A 22,220-nucleotide genomic window follows, 5' to 3' on the forward strand; every position below is an offset into this window, starting at 1 on the left:
CGTACCTTCAAAACTCTGGACCACCCATTCCAGCAAAAAAAATAATACCGCAACAAAAAAAATAATCGTTGGATAAAAAATCGCCCGATTGCTTGTTCAAAATGCCGGACCGCTCTCTCTAACAAAAATAATTTGCTATGTGAGGGAAGGGTATTTTTTGTTCAAAATAAGTTAATTTTTTGTGTAGGGGGTATTAGCTAGAAACATCATTTTTTGGGGGGGAGTTGCCAACAAAAGTTTGGTGGATGTAAAGTGGGTAAAAAGTCCATCTTAGGGGGTTTTAGCAATTTTCCCAATAATATACATTATTTTTAGATATTAGAATTATATTTTTTTCATATCCATAATAGTCGAGATTAAGATAATTGATATGAAGGTTTTTGGTCTCCAAAACTATGCTTTTCGATAAGATTTAAAATGCGGCTTTACTTCTTTTTCATAAGGCCTAGGCTTTATTTTTATCTTTTCTTTTTTAAATGCTGCTATGAGAGATATCAAAGTATTTTTTGCAAAAATCTAATACTATTTTGACTTAAAAACAAAAGTAAAAGGCAAGAATACAATTTCTATAAGGCCTAGGCTTTATGAAAACTAAGTAAAGCATCACATTATATTTCATCCCAAAAGCACTTTGGGGATTGTAATCTCCACTATGGTTCTAAAATAAATTTCCAACACAGACAATGAAACTATACATATATGAAACTATATATATTGTAGATCTATGAACACTTATTTTTAAGTCTTGATTACAATATACACAAGTTTTAGAGCATGGAAATCTTATTTTCTTCAGAAATATAATTTTTAAATGATTTGAAGGTTTTGGAGAGTTGCGTACTCGCTTATTTTGATACGGCTCATCCCCATGAGAACAATTTTAAAAAACCAGACGGTGGCTGCTGCCCAGGCCTTATTTGTAAATTTCATAGTAGAAAAACCCTCGTTTTTCAGTTTCTGACTGTGGAGTCCCTCCCTCGCTCAGCCCATGGCCGACTGAGGAAATGAGACTCCGCCAGTGAGAGCGAGCTTCGCGAATGAGACACAGAGAGAGAAAAGAGTTCAGCCCATAAATCTCTCTCTACTGTATATTGAATCTATCTCATTTTCTTAGAGAGAGAGAGGGCATGGCGCAGTGGCGCATAATTCCTCGGCCTCTGTTGGAGACGGTCCTGAACAACTACGGTCGGTCCCCTAAAGTTCCTCAGCCCCTCATCTTCCATGGTCCCAGAGGCGCCGGCAAGACCACAATCCTCCACAGTACTAATCTCTATCTCTTTATCTCTCTCTCTCTCTCTCTCTTCTCTTACAGTCTCCACTTTCTCATCTCAGGGCTACTTGACAACTGGTGCAAGCCCCCCCATGCCACTGCATACCTCGACCTCCATTCTCTTCACAGCAATAACAATCATCCCCGACAACAACCACCACCCCAATGGCACCACTCGCCCCCTACAATATCCCTAACCTCCCTTCGCATCCACCTTGAACAATCTCTCGAAGCCCTAACTCTAAAAGCCATCCGACTCGGCTCCATCAGCTCCTCCCAAGTGTACACCACCCTCCTCAAATGGCATGGCATAGACTCAGCCCTTCGCCAAATTCTCAACCAATATACTAACCATGCGCTACCTCGTGCACACACAGCTGACCTCTGGCGCCTGGTCATCAGTACTTTGCACAAAGGCAACCAATCCTTAGAAACCGAGCGTCGAGCCCGCTTAGCTGAGCTCAGGGACTGGTTTGATGTTCTGAGCCCCGATAGCTCGGTTTATGTGCACCCCAAGGGTGGTGGGTTTGGGCTCGATGTAAAGAACAAGGACGAGGAGGCCTGCTTTGAGGAAGCGCTTCTGGCCTTGCGATTGGCCAAAGAAGTGTTGTGTAGGAAAGAGAAGTGGAGGGAGGGGGCGATCAGGGAGCTCAATCGCAATGGTGGGTTCTCGAGATCGCTCACCAATGCGGCCACAGATTGGCCCTCACTATTGCTTGAGTTGCTTTCGGCCTCATCAGAGCTTGGATTCTTCCAGGTCTGTGCATTTTCGATTAATATGTTTATGATGAAATGCCATTCTTGTTTCTCTTTGTATCCCAATTCAATTGTTTTTAGGAAATAGTAACACAAACTGATTGAAAAAGCAACAAGAACAATGGCAAGAAGAACAATAATAACAATGTAGTAGCAGTGGCTGTACCAGCAACAAAAATATTAGTTGGAGTGGTGGTCTTTTCTCTTTGTATCCCAATTTAACTGTCTTTTGGAAATAGTAACACAACTCATTGCAAAAGAAACAAGTACAAGCACGAGAAGATCACCAATAACAACGTGGTAGTAGCAGCAACAAGAATAGCATTTGGAATGGTGGTGGCGGCTTACTGGTCGTCACAGTAGTACTGGTAGTGTTGGTGATGGGTGGTAGTAGTAATATCAGGAGCAGCAGGACCGGTTAGTGCTGTTAAGGGTGCTTAGCAGTAACATTAGTTGTAGACTAGTAGTAGTCATTGTTGTTGTAGAAGTAGCTAGTGGTAATACTAGCATTCGTTCTAGTTATTGTTGTATGGTAATTGTAGTTGTAATATTTCTTGTAGCTTAGTAGTATTAGCACCAAAATTGGCCTGATGGTAATTATTCATTGTAATAATAGCATAATTAGTGGTGGCGGTAGTAGTAGTAGTAGTTGCAGCTGCCACAGTGGTGGTAACAGCAGCAACAGTAGTAGTAGTTGTTGTAGTAGTAATTCTTTTACGATAGTAATTGTAATAGTAGTACTAGCATCAGGATCAGCAGTTTGTGTGTTTCCCATTTTATGTTTTTGTAATCATGTCAGCTTAGTACATGTTTTTTCATTGATTGGAACTGCTGAATGTCAATCTGTGCATTACAACTCCCATATTTGATTTGGTAGCAATATGGATTTTATGCGGAGTCAGTTTTTTGATGAATGCAATGTCTCAAAGCTAGTATTGAATATCCAAGTTTCCTATGATACTGACAATTCTCAAACTGAAGACAAATATGATGACTGTCAGAAGAAACAAGATATATTTATTTATTGCATGGTGAGAATCTCGTCATCGTTTTTTATGTATTTAAGACTATCAGTTTGATTTTGGGATGACTCTAGCCAACGTGTTGCATCCTTCATGATTTATTTGAATACTTCGAGGTAATTATGAGGCCAATCGATGTGGTTGCCTAATGTTCTTTGTTTTTTCTTCATAGGGCAAGCCTGGGATAAATATACTTTAGCATGAATAACCGTGTGTATGTGTTTTTATTTTGACTTCCATGGAACTATTTTTTCTGCTGCTAAGTTCTCACTAACTCTCAATGCTTATTTAGTTCAACATCTTCAAAATAAAACCATATACTATTCATTTTTTTGGATGACCTTCAACCTTGATCTCCGATTCTCATTGAAAGACTTTCTTGCTTTTCTTTCCTGGGAGGTATGGTTGGGATCTTAGAGTTTTGGGGTTGTATCCCTTTAAACATTTTCTGCGTACTAACTTTATGTGTTTATGATTATCAAAAAAATAAGTTGAATGCCACAAAAGATGAAATAAATACCATATGCTCTCATTCCACTGATTCAACTTCCTTGGTGATCAAGACATGCTAAAAAGCTCTGCTGGTATTATTATGATATTGATTCTTGACAACTTAGGGTATGTTTGACAAAACAGGACTTAAATATTCAGAAATCTGAGAATTTGAATAAAGGCTTTGTTGGCTTCAAGAACCTCAAATGCCCCTTCACTAACAGCAGCCAATGTCAACCTTGCTAGTCGGGTTTTCAACTCGATTGCCTGTAAGCCAGGCAACCCTACAACTGAATCTGAGCTTGACTCAGTTTCATGTCTTTCTTTGTGACATTCTCTGGAGTATATGATCTTCATCACAATCTTCAGACTCTAAAGAGCTTGGAGCGTGGACCAGTTTCTCAACTGGTGATTTAGAGTCATGCGTTCAGAAGAATAAGGCTCCATTACTTCACATCTTTCATGTTTATTCTCAAAAAATCTTCAGATCCCACCTGGATTATTGTTAGGCCCATGAATCTTTGAAACTTCCTTTCATATTGATTCAATTTCCTTAGCAGCAGATGATTGATGACCACCATAGCTTCTTGTCACTGGACAGGCCGCCCCTGAAATCGAGGGTCCTCTATTTTTAGGCATTATTAATCAAGGCTCTTCTTAATTTCAGTAGCGGGGACAATTATTTTTGGTGAGATTGACAGCTGAATGTGGTTGAACAAACTATCCTCTTTCGACACAAATGCATTTGTAGCTGCTTGCTCTTGATGGTTAATCTAACATAGTGGAAAGAATGGGCTAATATTGGGACAGGAAATGGAAAGCCGGCCAATATTGTTTCTAGTATTCCCAAAAATTTAACTCGAGTTGAAATTTTTGGGATACGGATATTAGGCGATTAATTGAATCTTAAAAGATATGTTTTGACCCTTTCAAATAGGGTTCATAAGCTTCCACAATTCAAATTATCTTAGATTCTATAGTATCTTTAGATATTAGGATATTTGGGTGCCCTAAACCATACCCTTAATATAACAAAAGAAATTCTGAAATCGTGTGAACTGGGTAATCTTTGAGCTGTTTCTCTATTCAATGCAAGTTATCAAATGACTTATAAATGTTAGTTGGTGGTTTATGTTTTGACTTTTCTTTAAACTGATTTGCGTGAACAGCCCAAACTAATCATAAACAACATTGACATTCTTCGCAAGGCAGTCTTGACAGACAATTCAATGGTCAATGCCTCTATGTATCATGACAGCTTTCTGTGGAGGTTAGTTTCTCTGGGTGTGAATGAGAGGTGCTTACCTGTGATACTATCAACCTCGGACAGGTACTTGGACATTTTTTTTCTTTTTGGGGCAGTCTACAGTACATTGTTACATATTTTGGGAATATATTGATAGCTATCAATATGCAATTTCAGGACGTAGGACGTGTTTGTTGAAATATTGAAACTTTGGTTCTTTTGATACTTGTCTTTAACCTTGAAATATGAATTAGCAAATATGATTCAAGAAAACTTAAGCATGATCCGTATCAGATCTTCTCCTAGCATTAGTTGAAATAAATTAAGCATGTTATGAGTTGCTTCTTGTATGATTGTTTTGCCACTGTCTCCTCTCCTATTGCTTCTGTTTTGCATCCCTCCATAAACTTATTACTGTGCTTGCCATTAGATATACAATTTTGTTGTCATAGAAACTATTAAATCATAGGAATCAAGCGCTTTGAAACAGGAATCCCATAAATTGTAGATCTTAAACAGGTATGTTTGCATTTTGCACTACTTAAGAAATTCCGTTTAAGAAGCAATAAATAATTGTGCCCAAACTATCTCAAAGCCATCTCAGGTATTGACCTAAGACTTACAAAGCACCTACCTGTTTTTCTCTCTCAGCAAGATTAAGAAATAGTTGAAGGTTAGTAGCAATCCACAGTAATACAAGAAAGAAATCTCTCAATGCCATATGGCCCGAGTTTGTATCCAATAAAGACCCACAATACAGTTCTCCACCATTGATGCTGGCCTTCGGTATAACCACACAAATTAAAGAATGTGTGAGTGGCATTAAGCAAAGAAATGGTAATTCATATTTCTAGGGCTTATTACAACTTTCCAACTAACTTCTAATTACAATGCTGCTGTCACTGACCTTCAAGTTCTATACCATATGATAGGTTTGATTCCAAAGTCCATACCTCCTGCCAAAATTCTTTTAGGAATTCCTTTCAATGTGCAATTTTACACTCTTGGGAATATAAATAACTGATAGAAGAGCTATTGATTCCTACAGAGAAGTTAGAAAATAACTGGTGGATAGATGTATCAGAGGCTGAGATGGGAATGTTCTATGGGAAAAATTTTGCTTGCCATATCTAATGTACTTTGTTCCCAATCCTTTCTTGAATATCAATGGACAAACTAACGTGACATGTTTTCCCTCACACAAATTTGGGGAAGCCTGAGAGTAGATCTCAAATTTACTGAATGTCCTCAATCCCAATTCTTTTTCTAGATTTTCTTGGACTCACGTAGTTATATTTTCAAAAGACTTGTTTTACAGATGACCTTCTTGTATCCATTTATAATAACCGTTTTCTATTGTGCTTTTGCATATACTTAACTTGATGTTAAATGATGTTTACATAAATTTCTTCCTAATGCAGATCCAATATCGTGTATACATTGATGGTATCATTAGTTATTTCTTTTATGTCTTCCAGAATGATGAAATAGTTTCATGTGATAAGTATTCTCTTGAAGAGGTGTTATTGTTCTTTTGAAGACGCTTAATGTCCTCATGTTCCAGCTACTATTCATATCACATCTATCGAGATTTTGCATTTCCAGATGTTTTCATCTCTCGTGAGGTATTTAGGTGGCACCTATTTGTTTTCTTCATCTTTTTGAATTGTATGAGATGGGATTTTTTGTCTAATGGTTTCCATTATTGCCTAGAGAAGCTGCTAAAATATATCATGTTTAGAAATTTGTATTGATCTGCTTGTAATCCATATTAACTGAAGAACTATGGATGGACGGTTCAAGAAGCTAAGATGCATATGGTTGATGATTTCTTTAGTGAGGAGGAGGTGAGCACAGCTATCTTATATTTAGTCACAAAAATTTCTCCTTCCATTATAAGTGCAAAGAGTTGGAAAATTATCTGACTGCTGATTGTAACTTATCCTATATGGTTTTTTAGCTGGAAAATAGAGAGTACCCTAGAAATGGTTTTTTTTGGCATTTGTTAGATGTTGCATTTCATTAGCATACTAACTTGGTTGTGGTGATGGAAAACCAGTGGACTATTGTCGCTGATGTGTTGGGGCCAAACCCTCGACATCTTTCCGAGTTGTATTCAATCATGCAGACCGAGGAATATGAAAGGTAATTTTTTTTTTTTGAGAATGTTAACCTTAAATTGAGAGAATGGAACAGTACTTAAAAAACCTAGGCGGACCACAAAGTCGGGTGCTCTAGGGAAAGAGAACAAAAAATGAAGACCAAAATCCTCCTAATAGAAGGTTACAATGTGAAAACAACAACTAATAAAAGGTGGTCCATAATTCCCAGCAAGGGAAACTTGTGAACTGCTAAAATTCCTCCCGTGAACTGTTTCTTTAGCTAGGGCGTTTGCTTCCTGGTTGCCCTTCCTCCAGGTATGCTTCCATGAAGTCCATATCCCTGCACAGGTAATGAATGTGATCAAAGATGTCCGCTACGGTCCAAGGCGGAGGTGAAGAGGGGATTCTTTGGGCCCACAGAATAGTGTTCTGCGAGTCACCCTCTATCACAATTGAGTGTGGGCTTATTGTTTGTAGGAGCTTTAGTCCTTCCAAGAGGGCGTGGGCCTCGGCTGCCACCGAGTTGGTGTGCTGCCACCGTGTTGCCTAAATAGTCTCTGACTATGGCTCCCACTCTCGAAGGACTTGGATTCCTGAGGGAGCATCCGTCGAAGTTCAGTTTGAAATGGTCTAGCGGTGGGGGAATCCAACAGGAAGCCCGGGCTAGGCGTTTGCGATTGTCTTAGGACTACAGACCAATCTTGAAAGAAAGTCGTGGTGGTGACTCCTTTGAAACTGTGGTGGTTTGTTGCCCAGAAGACAATTGTGGATTTTAGCTCTGTGAAAATTTTGTTCCACCTGGAGCATTCACCCTAAACACTCTATTGTTTCTCTCGATCCATGGCAGCTGCCACCATGGATTTCCAAAGGAGAATCCCAGGTTTAGGCCAAGGAAAGGGCTGGACAGATGAAAGGATGGACGGGATATGTTCAGGTGTGACCCATTGAATGTCGAAAAGTTTGAGAATACCCCCCAGAGGTTGTGAGCAAAGGGACAATGTAGGAGCAGGTGGTTGTTTGTTTCTTCGGCAGCCAAACACACGACACGTCGGTTAGGGAGTGGGATGCCCCTATGCTGTATTTGATCAACTATTAACACTCTTTGGGAGCGTGCTAGCCACATGAAAATCTGAATTTTTTTTTGGGGGGGGGTGGGGGGGCGCTATGGAAACCCAAGCCTGAGAGACTGTAGAAGAGGGTGCAGCAGGAGCAGTTGAAACTTGTGAAAGACTATGATATAATAAGGAAACCGAGAAGCTATCGAAGCCCGAAGGGACCAAATGATCCTGTCTAGGCCACTGTTTGCAAGATAGATGGCCTGGAGTTCAGCATCTAGTTTTGCGAAGTGGGAAATTTCCAAGTCGTTTAGAGCCCTTCGGAACACGGGGTTCCCATATCTCAAAGGCCCCGCTAGGACCATCTCATCTTCAACAGTAGCCTGCTGTGTACGAGACAATGAGTACAAATCTGGGAATCTGTACTTGAGGGAAGCGTGTCCAAGCCAAAGGTCTTGCCAGAAGAGGATGCGATTCCCCTATCTAGGATGAAACTTTATGCAAGAATGGAAGTGGTGGTGTGCTGCATAGATGGATCGCCAAATTCCAGAAGATCTCTGGTTGGGCTTGAAGTCAGGGATCCACGGTGTGGTGGGTGTTCGGTATTTGCGATGGAGGATGGTGTTCCACAGTTGGTCCCTTTGGGTGGTCAAGCGCCAGCTCCATTTGTCTAGGAGTTCCATATTTTGCATCCTAAGATTTTTGATCCCTAATCCCCTCATTTTTTTGGAAAGCCAGAGTTTTTCCCAAGCTATGAGATTAAATTTGTTGGAGGAGGCATCCCTAGACCAAAAAAACCTTCTCATCAACTGTCCTAATCTTGTGCTAACTGCTACTGACTGTGAAACAAGAACGTTTGGTAGACTCGTATGTTAGCAAGGGTGGCTTTGATGAGGGTCAGTCTGCTTCCCGGAAAGAGGAAGCGACGTTTCCACCCGGCTAGCCTACAGTCTACCTTGTCGATTATGTGAGACCAAGGTATTTGGACAGAAGAGTATCTGTCCCACATGCCCAACTGTCTGCAAAAGAGTTGAGGGAGGTTTGATCGACATTAATCCCCATCATTTTGGATTTGTCGAAATTAACTTTGAATCCCGTCACAAACTTGAAACATCTAAGAAACAAGAAGAGATTTCTCGCATCTTCTGGATCAACATTGCAAAAAACTAGGGTGTCGTCCGCATATTGGAGATGCATGATTGTCGGCCCTTGGTTACCCACTTTGAACCCATGTAAGAGGCCAGCCAAATACATTCTTCAGATGGATTGACTGAAAACTTCGGCTGAGATTGCAAAGAGAAAGGGGGAGAGAGGGTCTCCTTGACAAAAGCCCCTGGTAGATGGGAAGAATCCCCTAGGGGAACAATTGATGAGAATGGAGAAGTGTGGATGAGAGTAGCTGGCCCTCATCCAAGATCTCCATCTCGAACCGAAACCCATTCTAGAGTGGGTTTCCTCAAGGATGGCCCAATCCACATGATCGTAAGCTTTCTCCCAGTCAAGCGTTACGAAAATTCCGGGTTCACTAGTTAGGTGGTCTAGAGTGAATGCATTCATGAGCCGCCAAAGCATTGTTAAGGATTTGACGATCTTTAATGAATGCATTTTGGGGGGGGGGGGGGGGGGGGAATTACCAAGGATAGGACTTATTTAAGTTGGGAGGAATGAGGGTTATGAAAGTGGCGTTCAGGGCTCGATGGATAACTCCCCTGGAAAAGAATTCTTCAAACATGGCTAGGAAATCATCTCGGAAGACTTCCCAATATTGTTTGAATAGGGCAATGGGGTATCTGTCAGGCCCTGGAGCTCTGTCTGAGTCTAACTGGAATAAGGCGAGCAATATTTCTGGCTCGGGTTATGAAAGTGGCGTTCAGGGCTCGATGGATAACTCCCCTGGCAAATAATTCTACAACCATGGCTAGGAAATCATCTCGGAAGACTTCCCAATATTGTTTGAATAGGGCAATGGGGTATCCATTAGGCCTTGGAGCTTTGTCTGAGTCTAACTGGGATAAGGCGAGCAATATTTCTGGCTCGGAAAAAGGTCTTTCGTGCCTAAAGGCTTTTTCAGGTGGTAACACTAAAAAGATAGATCCCCCATTGGAGTTTTGGTCCCTGTTAGGGCGGAGAAGAGGTTTTTGAAGTGGGCCAGGATGTGGTGCTCGACATCATGTGGTTGGTCTATGAGGTGATCTTCCACCAACAGGTGCGAGATGGTGTTATCTCTTGGCCTGCAATTGGCAGTTCTATGGATGAAGCCTGTATTGAGGTCTCCGACCTTCAACCATTTTATTCTGGATCGTTGATACCATAATATTTCTTGCTTCAGTTGGGATTGGTATAGAGTTCTAAGTTGAATTCTTTGAAGGAATTTTGATTCTGATTAGTTTCTGGATTCTTCAGTGATATCGAGAGCTTGGATGGCTTCGAGGGTGGCTCTTTTTTGGGGGTCGAGGAACCCCAGGAGGCTTGTACTCCAAGATTTGAGGCAAGCCTTGAGCACTTGGAGTTTGCATTGAATTCTGAAACCAGCCCAGCCTTGGACCGAGGTTGACAGATCCTGCCACCAGACTGGGAGTTGCGAGGCGAAGGTGGGTCTTCCAACCATGCAAGCTCGAACATAAATGGTTTGGCACCTCTTTGAGTAGGGTTGGTGTCCGGGAGAAGGGGACAATGGTCGAAGGTAGGCCTAGGTAAGGCTAAAGGATGGGTCGCAGGGAAGGAGTCATAGTCAACAGAGACTAGGAACCTGTCGAGTCTAGAGAGGGATGAGATAGTGGAGTCGTTGAACCACGTACATTGTGCTCCTTGAGTGGGGAGGTTTAGGAGGTTGTTAAGGCTAACGAAGTCTGAGAAGGTAGACATGGCTGGTGTGATTCCAGAGGAAGAATTCCTTTCGAAGGACCATCTTGTGACATTGAAGTCCCCCCCCTAAGCTCCAAATGGGGTGTGGAAGGGAGGCATCACTGTTGAGCTCGTCCCAAAGATGGTGCCTTAGCAAGTGTTGATTGGGCTCGTAAACGGCTGTGAATTTCCTTAGCAAGCCGTTGGAGATCCTTGACAGAAGTAAGGTCACCGAAAAACTTGCAATGTGAGAGGACGTTAGGGTGTGAGTAGTGGGGTCCCATATGACCCAAATGCCACCTGACGCCCCTTCTGCAGGTAAAGAGATCCACTGACATGGTCGGCGTCCCCATACCTGCCTAACCTGGAATAGGATAGGGTGGGGTGACTTTGTTTCGGTTAGGGCCAATACTGTGGGCTTGTGTTTGAAACAAAGATCTCTCACTGCTTGCTTTTTCTGGTCTTGTCCAAGACCACGAATATTCCAAGTGAGGATCAGCATGAGGGTGAAAGAGAAAGAGGAGAGTTCCATAGAGAACGTCTCACCAATTGGCCCAAAGTGGGAGCTTGTGATGTGGCTGTTGAGGAAGAGGGGGTGCAGGTGGAGACTCTATCAAAATTGATAGTGCATGAAAGTTGGTAAGTTCATGGCTTCCTTTCTTGCTTACTTGAAAATGCGACTTGACACCAGCCGAGAAGAATTTGTGGAAATGGGCATCTGGTCCTGAATGGGGGAAGCCCATGACTTTCATGATGTCCAAAATTTTTCCTTGGCTGTGGTTGACGCCGTTGACAACGTCTGAGTCCACTAACGGTGGCAAGAGAGGGTCCACCATGGTGTCGACAGACAGGAGAGAGTGAGAAGATGAAGCCGAGGCAGTCATAGGAGATGGTAAAGCCAACAGCCCCAGAGAAGGCGGCTCGTTTGTTGGGGTGGGTCTACAAATGTCGGAAGTAAGGCCGAAGGGGTCCGGGGAGGGAGGTTTCAGCCCTGGTGAACCGCCAATAGAGTCGTGGGAGGAGAAGGGGTGGTTCGTCTTTCGACCAAACTAGGCTGGGGTGGGTCTACAAATGCCGGAAGTAAGGCCGAAGGGGTCCGGGGAGGGAGGTTTCAGCCCGGGTGAACCGCCAATAGAGTCGTGGGAGGAGAAGGGGTGGTTCGTCTTTCGACCAAACTAGGTTGGGGTGGGTTGACAGTGGGTATTTGAACGGTGGAAGTTTATGGGGATGCAAGAGGAGAGAAAGTAGGGTTGGGGCAGGGGGCTGCTGGAGGAGGGGTGTTCTCTGGGAGAAGTAGAGCGTCAGGGGGTGGAGGAGCGAAGGTAGGGGTGGCAGAAAGTGGGGATAAAGAGTATCGGGTTGTCGATGGTCTCAATAGGGTCGAGATACGAGGCGGGGTTTACAGGGGTAGTGAAAAAAGGAGGTAGGAAAGAAATAGGGGTGGGAGCAGGAGGTCCCGAGAGGATAAAGGGTATGGGTGCATCCGGTGGAAGAGAAGGTAATGGAGAGAGGAGGATAGAGTTGGGTGGAGGTGGGCCAACAGGGATGGGAACATAGATGATAACAGGGTCGCCACTATGGGGATTTGTGGGGTAACTTATTATGATTGGGGTGGGGGCTGAGATGAGGTTAGCAAATGGGTTGCCCTCCATGTCCACCGGCCTAGTTTCCACCTTCTCTGGGGAAGGAAATGGTGCTGTGTCACCTCCGGGTGATGTTTCCACTTCTTCCCTGAAATCTATGAGTAGAGTCTAGGATGGAGGCGAAGGATGGGGTCCAGCAAGAAAAGGGGAGAGAAAAGGTCCAGGCGAGCAAGGTGGCGTTTGAGGAGGGGTGACCCCTGAGGTAGGCAAGGGAGGAAGGCATGATGAGTTGGGAATGTCGAGGCAGGGTTTTGTAGGTTGGGGTGGCTTGTGTTGGCAAGTCGCGAGCATGGAAGGAGAGCTAGGGTGGGATGATATGGGGAGTACAGGGAGAGCGGAACCGTCTCAAAGAGGATTGGGTGAAGGGGAGAAGGAGGGATGGTAAGATGAGAATTTTGGAGAAGTGGTGAGGAAGAAGTGTGTTGACAAATGGCGGTGGTTAGTGAGGGATGGGGACAGGTGTCGAGGGTCCCCAGCCGGCAAAGGGAAGGGCAGGATATTGAGGCAGGATTTGGTGAGGAGGTAAAGGTGTCCTTTGGAGATACAATGACAGCTATGTCATCAATGGGAGGTGGCTGGAATGTGGGTGTATTAAATGAGGTTGCCGGCCCAGCCCTGCTCGAGAAAGCAAAAGGGTGTTGCGTGTCGTCCTTAGCAATTTTGACCAAGGCAAGTGGAACAAGGGGCATGGATTCTCGAGCTCGAGTAGTCGGCACCAAATCTCCTTGGACTGTGCGAGATGGCTGGGTGGGTGGGGGTGGTGGTTGGGGTGGAGGAGGTGGAGTTGGGCGGTGTGCGGTGGGTAGCCTTTGAGAGGGGGTGGATGGGGGTGACGGTTGTCTCGTCCGCCTTGTTTGCGGCCTGGTCTTCTCTTGGAAACGAGCTTCCACTACTCCTGATTTGCGGGGGTAGTCGACAGATTACGATTGACTACTGGAGCGACGAAGCTGGGAGTGGGCGGAGAGGCAGAAGACCAAGAAAGGAGAGCTTAGTAGTAAGCTCCTATGGATTCTAGCCAAAGGAAGGGAGGTATGCAATGCGGTTCGAGCACATCCATGATGAGCAGCAAAGTGCCTAGTGGCAGATTTTCCATGGACTTCTAATGGACAACCACAAAGGACCTGCAAGAGTTACCAATGGTCTTGAAGGTGTCAAGGCACCAAGCATGTAGAGGGGTAGAGGAGGTCGTGAGCCAAACCTTCTGCCGGTGAGACCCATTGGAGAGTTGCTTGCACTTGAGTTCTGGTTTTCGATACATTTGCGATCATCTCTCTGAGGATGAAAGACGCCCACTAAAGAGGATTTGTACAGGAGGATTCCTAGTGACGGAGAACCGGAGGGGGGGGGGGTTGTATGGGGGAGGGGGTGTGTGGGGGAGGGGGGGATGAAAGAAGCGGGAGGGAGCAGGGGAGGTTGAACATACATGATTCTATATGAGGTTACCAAAACATATTATTAAAAAAAAAAAAAAAAACTTGTAATCAAAGACCACTAATAAAAGAACTCACATAAAGAGTGTGAGCATAAGCTCCATTTCAAATATGATACTAGCACAATAAAAGGTAATTTGAATCCTTGAGATATGAGACGGTTCTCAAGGATATCAACCCAATCCTAGGAGTTGTAGAAGCATTACTATTTCAAAGAAGGTACATTCTTATCCAAAGCGAGTTCAAATAACAGAAAGCAGGTTAATACACCATCTGAGCAATTTTCACTCCTAGATTACCCAATCCTAGTAATTTGAATCCTTGAGAGACATGATATGATGATCATGTTTTTCTTTTGAAATTGATATTGAAATATGTACTTCACTTTGCATATGGTTTCCATAGCATCACCAGTAATAGGAATATCATCAATGCGCACAGGCAAAATAGTAGTCATGCTGCCAACATGTTTCGCATGAAACAAGGAATCTTTTTTTTGAAACTGTTAACTATTCTATAAGTAAAAGGGGGAAGATACAGGTGGAGAATAGATGCCACCCACAGGCCGGGGGCACCAATTCAAGAAAATAGGCTTCCCACCAAATGGGAGCCCTATACCAAAAATGGGGCTAAGCCTGAAAACGTTGCTGTCATGGGCATCTTTAGTGAGGTTGTCTGCCTCGGTGTTGGATTCCCGCCAAGTATACCTTCCATAAAACGACCATGTCCTTGCAAATATATATAATTTGGCCATAAATATGGGCGAGGGACCACGGGCAAGGTGAGGAGCCTGAGGCCCAAATGATAACGTTTTGTTCGTCTCCGTCTATGATCAGAGGCTGGCTCCAAAGGGGATTGAATTGTTTGAAGCCTTCCAGGAGGGCTGAGGACTCAACTGACTGGGAGTCAGCATGACTGATATGCTTGGAATAGAATGTGAGGACAAGTCCATTATGGTCTGCCTCCTACACCTGCCAGTTCTTGGTTGCCAAGGGAGCAACCATCGAAATTCAGTTTGGTCTGTCCCTGAGGGGGTGGGGCCCAGTGGTGAGTCTGAGGGAAATGTGGTGGACGAGTGTGGAGCAAGGTTAGCCAATTTTGGAGGAAGGTTGAAGTAGGGTAACCCTTGAACCTCTTGTGGTTGGTGGCCCAAAAAATGACCGAAGATGTGATCTTCTTAATGAGAGAAGCCGTCGAACACTTCTCGCCTTTGAAAATTCTAGAATTTCTTTCAGTCCAAAGGACCCAAATGGTAGCTGCTGCTGAGGCTTTCCACAGAATCCTACCGGCTTTGGGCCAAGGACTCGATTGAGTCAAATGAAGAAGTGCCGGAATGGAGGGTGGGGTGACCCACTACCAGCTCAACAGATGGAGTAATGCCCCCCAAAGACCCTGGACCACGGGACAATGGAGGAAGAGGTTTTTTTTTCATGAAACAAGGAAATCAATGATGCATTGACTATATTCCCATTTAAGCACTTCATGAAACCATTTAGAACCAGCTCAAAGAGCTTTTTTGATACCACATATTTCCTTTTAAGGCGACAGACCCTGGAAGAATTCGATCTAATATAGTTCATGGGTTCATATTAAAGTATTTAATCTAGGTCCTATTTCATTGAAATATTGACCTTGTTTTGGCTTTGCATTTTTGGTTGGCAACTTCTTTCCACTTGATAAATCCAAATGATTACAAGATAAGCATTATGGGGAGATTTTTATTAAGAATTATTGATGTATTCCTCTGGAAGTTCCTTTTGATTTTTGATGATTCCATTGGTACTTGATTCCCAGCTTATTATGTAAATTAAATGTGCAGCTTTGGTTAACCAGGTTACATCTGGAATTTCAAACTTTTATTAAGAGCTCACAATAGTGATACTCTGTTGCTATTTTTGTTTCATGTAGGATAGAGGAGAATGATTTGGAAAATTCTTTTGAAGACGTTGTGGATGCATATCTGGCTCATTTACAAGTGAGTATTCCCAGTATTGGGTTTTTTTAACCCTTTTCTGTCAGCTCCTTTGCTTTATCATCATCATCATTATTATTTGCCTTTAGCTGCTTACTCTTTTTTTAGCATCTTTTATTGCTGATCTCATTTTTATTATTCTATTTTAGTACTTGTAGTTACTTATTTTTCATATTTGAGGACTTTCTCTTGTCTGTATTGCTAGTTGGTGTTATTTATAATGGAGGGGCCATCCTATGATGACATGGTTTTGTCTCATGGTAAAAACTGTCTCATTAAGTCTACTATTACCTGAATTTTATGTAGTACACGCCAATATGGCTATATGGATTTGGAGTATCATGGACAACATGCTCGGGTAGATGTAGATTGTAAAAAGGTAGAGAGAGTGGATGAGTGTGCTTCATTATGCTAATGGTATTTTGGAAGGTTATTTTTGTGTCAAGAGTAATGAGGCAAATGGGGTCCTCTCTCCCCATTTTTATTCATCACCTCAAGATTTCACAATGTTTGCTCTTCAGGGAGGCTATTTACAATTAATCATTGTGGTATTTGGCTTGTTTGGTACGGTTGATATCTTGACTGCTAAATACCTCAACTTAGAGGATTTTTATTCTTGAGCTTGCTTTCTTTTTGATAAATTTTTTATTCTTGAGCTTGTATGTGATATGTAGAAGCAATGAGATAATGGAGCACGTTGGGGACAGACATCTTTGTTTTGTTTGGGATTAATTAGATGTATAGATTCTCTGTTGGGGAGGGTGGAAAGAAGTAAGGGGGTGGGAGGGAGTTGTGTATTTAGAAGGATTAGGCTACAAAGCAACTTCTGATTGAGGTTAGGAGCAGGATTGCGCCCAATCTACAAAAGAACCTGCCCCTAAGGTTGACAGTCATTTAGGACTCTAGACTCCAAGACTATAGATGCACTTTCTGGAACCTGGAAATCGTCTCAAGTTAGTGAATCGTAGAAAGGGAATCACTTGATGTGATTAAATGGGACACCTTGGTGTCATCTGGTTCACTGGGGATTGCAGATGTACTGGTGGGAATTCTGGAGTTCAATAAGAGATCCTCTTTCGACACTTGTGTAGGCATGTCAATGAAGCAATATACTTGTTTGCTTAGAAGGGGGTTTCTTTGTGGCACCGAGCATGCATCATTCATTCCCTACTTACTAATATTGCTGATGCTTCAATATTACTTATCAGAACAAATTAGTGGGTATATATTTACGGAGGCTGATTTGTATTGTTCGATTGTATCTGCCAACTGATTAAGCTTTTAATCATTTTGGTTTATTTAATTATATTTTTGATAGCTCTGTTTGGTTGAAATAGTACAATTTCTTAAACTTTGCATGTGAAACCATATTCTTGCCTTTCCAAGTATTCTCTGTGGTTGTGAATCTGTGATTCAAGACGTGTTTTAAATAGTGTCTTAAATATAGTATGCGGCCCGAAGCGTTGTGGGGGTTTATGTGGCTTGATGCGGTCTAGATGTAGGTGCATCACCCCGATGCAGTCAATAAATATAAAAAAATGCTAAAAAATCTAAATTTTTTTGTTATTACATAGGAAAAAATATGGAGGTCATTTATGTGCTAGTAGGTATTTATTTATTCATTAATTCCAAAAATGTCAGCTGTCGGAGCTTATGTATCCACTATCCCCTGATAGATCATAGAAGACGTTAGAAACTAGAAAATAGAAACTTGAAACTAACTTCATAAAACATTCAACAACCATAATCACAAATTCGAAACTACAAACTTTAAAGTTACAAAATACAAATTAAAAGTCCATAAAGATTAAATAGTTCAAAAGTCAAAACAAACCATCATCATTTCTCAAATCTTGAGATTCTAAATATCGATGTCTTCTCGGCCCTTGAAACCCTTGATTTGTTATAAACAAATCAACAACCAAAGATCAACCAAGACAAAATGCAAGAATTTCAAAAAATAAAATTTCTGCCACTTTTTATTTTTGGTCGATTTGATCTCCTAAATGGCTGATTTTGGTGGTTTAGAGGGGTTTAATCCCCTCCCCCCCCCCCACCTCAGGGCTTAAAAAGACCAAAATACCCCTTGAAGGGGTATTTTTCATTTCGCACGGAGGCCGCATATGCACCTTATGCGGGTTATGCGTTATGTGGCCGCATATGCAGTGGGATGCGGCACATAGGCGGGCACATCCCACCGATTCGCATATGCGGTGTCAGGTGATGCGGTTGCCAGCACATCCTGCATGATGCGGTCGCATTTTAAAACACTAGTTTTAAAACACATGGAATCACTCTAGAATTCAGTGAGTTATTGGAGCAAGTTGGCTTAGTGAGTCCCGAATCAACACGCCAAGTCTTGCCCCAAGTTCAAAAATCACATAAAAATGAAAAAGAAAAGTCAGGAAAAAAGAAAAAGGAAGACACATAAAAATTATAAAAAACTATATACAAAATGGAAAACGATAAAAATTTTGATTGTCATAAGTAGATTGAGTTGCTTCGTAATGTTTATCATACACTCATTGCAAATTATTTCTTGAACCTCAAATCCAAGAGTTTGAGTGTAGTTCCAGCTTTGGATTCGATTAATAACAAAACTAGGCCCAGGAACAAATTTTCAGGGTGCATGGAGCTAGGGTAGTAGAAAACAAGCAAGAAAAGGGGTTGGCCAAACCCTATTTCAATAGTAAAAATCTCTCAATTCCAAGATTTTGAATGTTTCTTTGTTGAATCTACGATTTGGATCCTGCAAAGGATAAAAACTATAGTTAGGGACAAATTTCCAGGGCAATACTTTCAATGGCAAGGACATGCAATAATGAGGGTTCAGATCTCGGTGCCCTTTTATTTTCTGAAAAAGTGTCGGACTTGGTGGGTCCTTGTGGACTCTCCTGGACTCCCTCGAGTGCAACACAAAATTGTCTGAGTCACTGTTAGGAGACAGGCAATTTGGTCCACAGTAGGGATCCCAGCAGGTTTGGGGCCCTTCAAAACCGGCAGGCTCTCTCCCATGTTCAAGTTGGACTCAGGAGTTTTGAAATACTGGATTCCAATTGCCCTGGTGATAGTTTGAACATTTTGAAGGGAGAATGTTTTTGTTGTTAGAAAATATATTTAGTCGATGTTACTATTATCGAAGAGTATCATGTTCATTTGTTTTGTGGTATGCATGTGAGTGCGGGGGTTCTCTTTGGAACAAACTTGTTCACATTCAATGGGATGCATAAACTTGTTCACATTCTTAGTTTGATCTCTGTTACAGAACTATTGAAAGTTGAAAACTTCTCCACTACGGTGAAATGCTTCTTGTGGCCAATGAAAGTCTGAAACTAGACTTTTTATAGAGCTAGCCAGGACTCATGGAAGCACTTAAATTTTGATTTTTTTCCTCTGAACTTTGGTTTGCTATTCTATCAGATGCAATTGCTTGATTGCTACAATATATAATCAGCTTTTACCTATTGAGCTTGGATTTGTGGAAGTATACCTGTTTGCGGGTGCCAGAAGTATCTCAGAATTCCGTCTCCATCTCTACTGAAACTACTGAAAATGTTTTCATAAAAGTAGGTATACAGCATACAAAGAGTTCTTGCCCTTGCTTTTCTCTAAAGACTCGGTGTCTTTGAACACTCCTTTTTTTTTGGGTAAATATGCATGCCTGATACTTTTATTTTTTTATTCTTTATTTTGATGGTTGCATTGGTCATCCTATCTTTCAATTATACTTTTTGTTGTTCTTAACCACTTCCTACTACCTAAAAGTTATCAATATTTATTTATTTTGTGGGTTTGGGTTGATGAGTCCAAGATGTCCTCGTACCGGTATATTATCTTTGTACTCATGGATTGTTATGCTTTTTCCTTTGATAGGTGACTGTCGTTAATCCTGCCATGGAAGCGGCGCTCATTATTCTTCAAAATTTTGCTTTTGATGCTTCCAATGGAAAAATATCGGAGGATAGATTGCGCTTTGGAGCTCCCTGGAGACACCCACCTCATTCCAACAGCAAGAGGAGTTCTCTGTTCTGGGCAAAGCTTCAGTTAATGGATTTTATTCAGTCGCTGGTGAATACTGGATTTGGGGTATGCAATTTTATTGATCACATTCAAATTAACAAGCAGTTGGAATTGTTTGGCCACATGTCTTACTCAGCACTATGCACATTTTTAGACTTCAGTAACCATGTTTTCTGAATGTAAGCTCGGGAAAAGAAGCTCTCAAGTAAATAACACGAATCACCATACATTTCGATTGATCATCAAGTTCCAACATGCTTCACACTTCTAGTTATAAGAGAGAATTGCAGAAGTAACTATTGCAGATTTAGTAAAATGGGGAACCTGGAAATGTGTCTGTTGCTGGTTGGCTCTTCGGATTTGCCATCTTGGAACTAGCATCCACCATTTGAAGCTTGATATCAATGCCTTATCTTTCTGTATATTTTCTATGCCTTCATCTTGAGTGGTGTGATTATACTCAACCCAGGTTTTTGCTGTTTAGTTGGAAATGCTTGGTGCTTGACCTCGGTATTGGGGCTTCTATCATGTGCAGGTGAACTATTTTGCTGATTGTAGCCTTGAAATATTGGATGATCCTTGCACAAACGCCATGCTGGAGGTACTGAAATTCTTTCATGAATAGACCCTAGTGGCATTATGCTCTTTGCCAAAAGTCTAGATTCTGAGTTTGAATGCAAAGCTACACTCGTGTGTGTGTGTGTGTGAGAGAGAGAGAGAGAGTGAGAGAGAGAGACCAGTAACAATTAAGCAGTTTCTTATCCCACTGCAGGTCGGTTTGTTATATATGCAACGAGATCCATCTTACATTCGCCCCATCAGCCGTGGTATTCAAAGGTGTCTTATCAGATGGTAAGCTCCATAACCTGTATGTATTAGCTCACTTTTGTGTAGTGGATACCATAGATGGAATCAAAACTACAGTATCTTTATCAACTTTGAAGAATTTTGCTTTTGGAGAAAAAAAAAAAAAACCATTGATCCTCTCAACCGGTAAATCAACTTTAGTGAATCTACTATAAATTACAAATACAAACCATCAAGAAAAGATAATGGACAATTGAACTAATTTCACAGCCCAACTCATCCCTGGTTAAGGATAGACCAACTGACCCAATTTATCATTTAATCTTCTATGTGATATGTCATTGGTCATATTCTGGTGGAGATCACATCGTGTATTTTTTTTCTTGAATGGCAGGTTGGTCCAGGAGAAGATGCAGCTGAGGCTTGGAGAATCTGCCTTATATATGTGGCATCGTGTCTTTCGAGGACGGAGTTATCGCCATTTGTTGAAAGAAATTGGATACTCTTTCTGAAATCAAAGTTGAATATCGACTCTGTTCAAATAAAAAAGAAAAAGTAAAGAGATAGCTCCCTCACCATATTTAGTTATCCCATTCATTCATTCACTTTAGTTGTTCAGATTATGAAGATGGCTTCTGCCTCTCTCAAGTGTACCAATTTTTGGCCATCTCACTCACATGGAGCCCAAAGGTACCATGATTTGGAATGTAGATCTTGAGCTTCTTGATGTAAAGCCATATATATATATATATATATATATATATATATATATATATATATATTTATTTATTTTATTTTGTTATGTATTTTTGATTGGATAAACATTACTCATTTTGTGCAGGTGAGGTGCAGTCCGAGAGGGTCAGGGCTTACTATTCTATAAACTGGGCAAAAAGAGTCAAATCAGTGGTATGGAGTTTCCCGATGTGTATGAATTTTGAATATGGGCGACCTAAAACAGGGGTACCGGCAAGGACCAAAAATATTGCCTACTCTAATAGAGAGAGTATGGAGAGCCTGAATTGGTTTTTTTTTCTCAATCAATTGATTGAAAAATTAACTTTGATATGGTTCAAAAATGCCTGTGAAGTTTTAATAAAGCACTCTTAAACCTTTTGGTTTCTGAGTTTGTTTGACTCTCTGCTCTATGAGCTGTTGACATTGATCATTGTATGTGCTATCTAATCACAATTTTGTATTTGCTATCTCAATACAATTTTTCTTTCGGGTTGGTTTACGGCTCCTCTCTCTCTCTTCCTGCTATTCAATCACAATTCTGAATTTGCTACCTCTCTCTTATGCATCTATCTCTTACTCTTTCTGCTGTGCTTGCTTGTTCCCTCACTCTTGACACTCTTAACCGAGATGCACAACACAGACGTACAATCAATTCGCTGTTGTAAAGCATGTAACCCTAAAAACAATGAAAACAAAACTTTTTAACCTGTCCCAACTCTTGGGCATTTTCATATTATTCAGTGATCAAAATATGCATACAATACAATTTTATGAATCAAGAAGTCAGTAATTCAGAGGTCTGCACCCCTTCTTTGGCCAACCC

At 41.7% G+C, this 22,220-nt stretch overlaps 1 protein-coding gene across 4 annotated transcripts; it reads left to right on the plus strand.

The window, feature by feature from the left end:
- The first annotated feature begins 945 nt into the window (after window positions 1-945).
- LOC18447323 (uncharacterized) lies at window positions 946-21,896 on the plus strand. Of its 4 annotated transcripts, none has more exons than XM_088871159.1 (12): window positions 946-1,260; window positions 1,333-2,027; window positions 4,710-4,870; window positions 6,265-6,411; window positions 6,568-6,633; window positions 6,846-6,931; window positions 15,769-15,835; window positions 19,706-19,918; window positions 20,388-20,453; window positions 20,625-20,704; window positions 21,054-21,349; window positions 21,501-21,896. In XM_088871159.1, the coding sequence occupies exons 1-4, from the start codon at window positions 1,128-1,130 to the stop codon at window positions 6,275-6,277; spliced, it is 1,002 nt and encodes a 333-aa protein (XP_088727285.1). In that variant the 5' UTR covers window positions 946-1,127; the 3' UTR covers window positions 6,278-6,411; window positions 6,568-6,633; window positions 6,846-6,931; window positions 15,769-15,835; window positions 19,706-19,918; window positions 20,388-20,453; window positions 20,625-20,704; window positions 21,054-21,349; window positions 21,501-21,896. The 4 variants fall into 4 exon arrangements, with proteins under 4 accessions (XP_088727285.1, XP_011628196.1, XP_088727287.1 ...); XM_011629894.3 differs by having other exon boundaries at window positions 6,351-6,411; XM_088871161.1 differs by lacking the exon at window positions 6,265-6,411.
- Window positions 21,897-22,220: the final 324 nt, after the last annotated feature.

The sequence above is a fragment of the Amborella trichopoda genome, chromosome 7 (assembly GCF_054954075.1).
Source record: "Amborella trichopoda isolate Santa Cruz 75 chromosome 7, AtrichopodaSantaCruz75HAP2 v2.0, whole genome shotgun sequence".
NCBI lineage: Eukaryota > Viridiplantae > Streptophyta > Magnoliopsida > Amborellales > Amborellaceae > Amborella > Amborella trichopoda.

Excerpts from the sequence above, each read along its gene's own strand:
- LOC18447323 (XM_011629894.3), top strand. The coding sequence starts at position 1,128 with ATGGCGCAGTGGCGCATAATTCCTCGGCCTCTGTTGGAGACGGTCCTG. Across the intron at positions 4,871-6,350 it reads ATACTATCAACCTCGGACAG|CTACTATTCATATCACATCT; the intron begins GTACTTGGACAT and ends CTCATGTTCCAG. Across the intron at positions 6,412-6,567 it reads ATGTTTTCATCTCTCGTGAG|AACTATGGATGGACGGTTCA; the intron begins GTATTTAGGTGG and ends TATTAACTGAAG.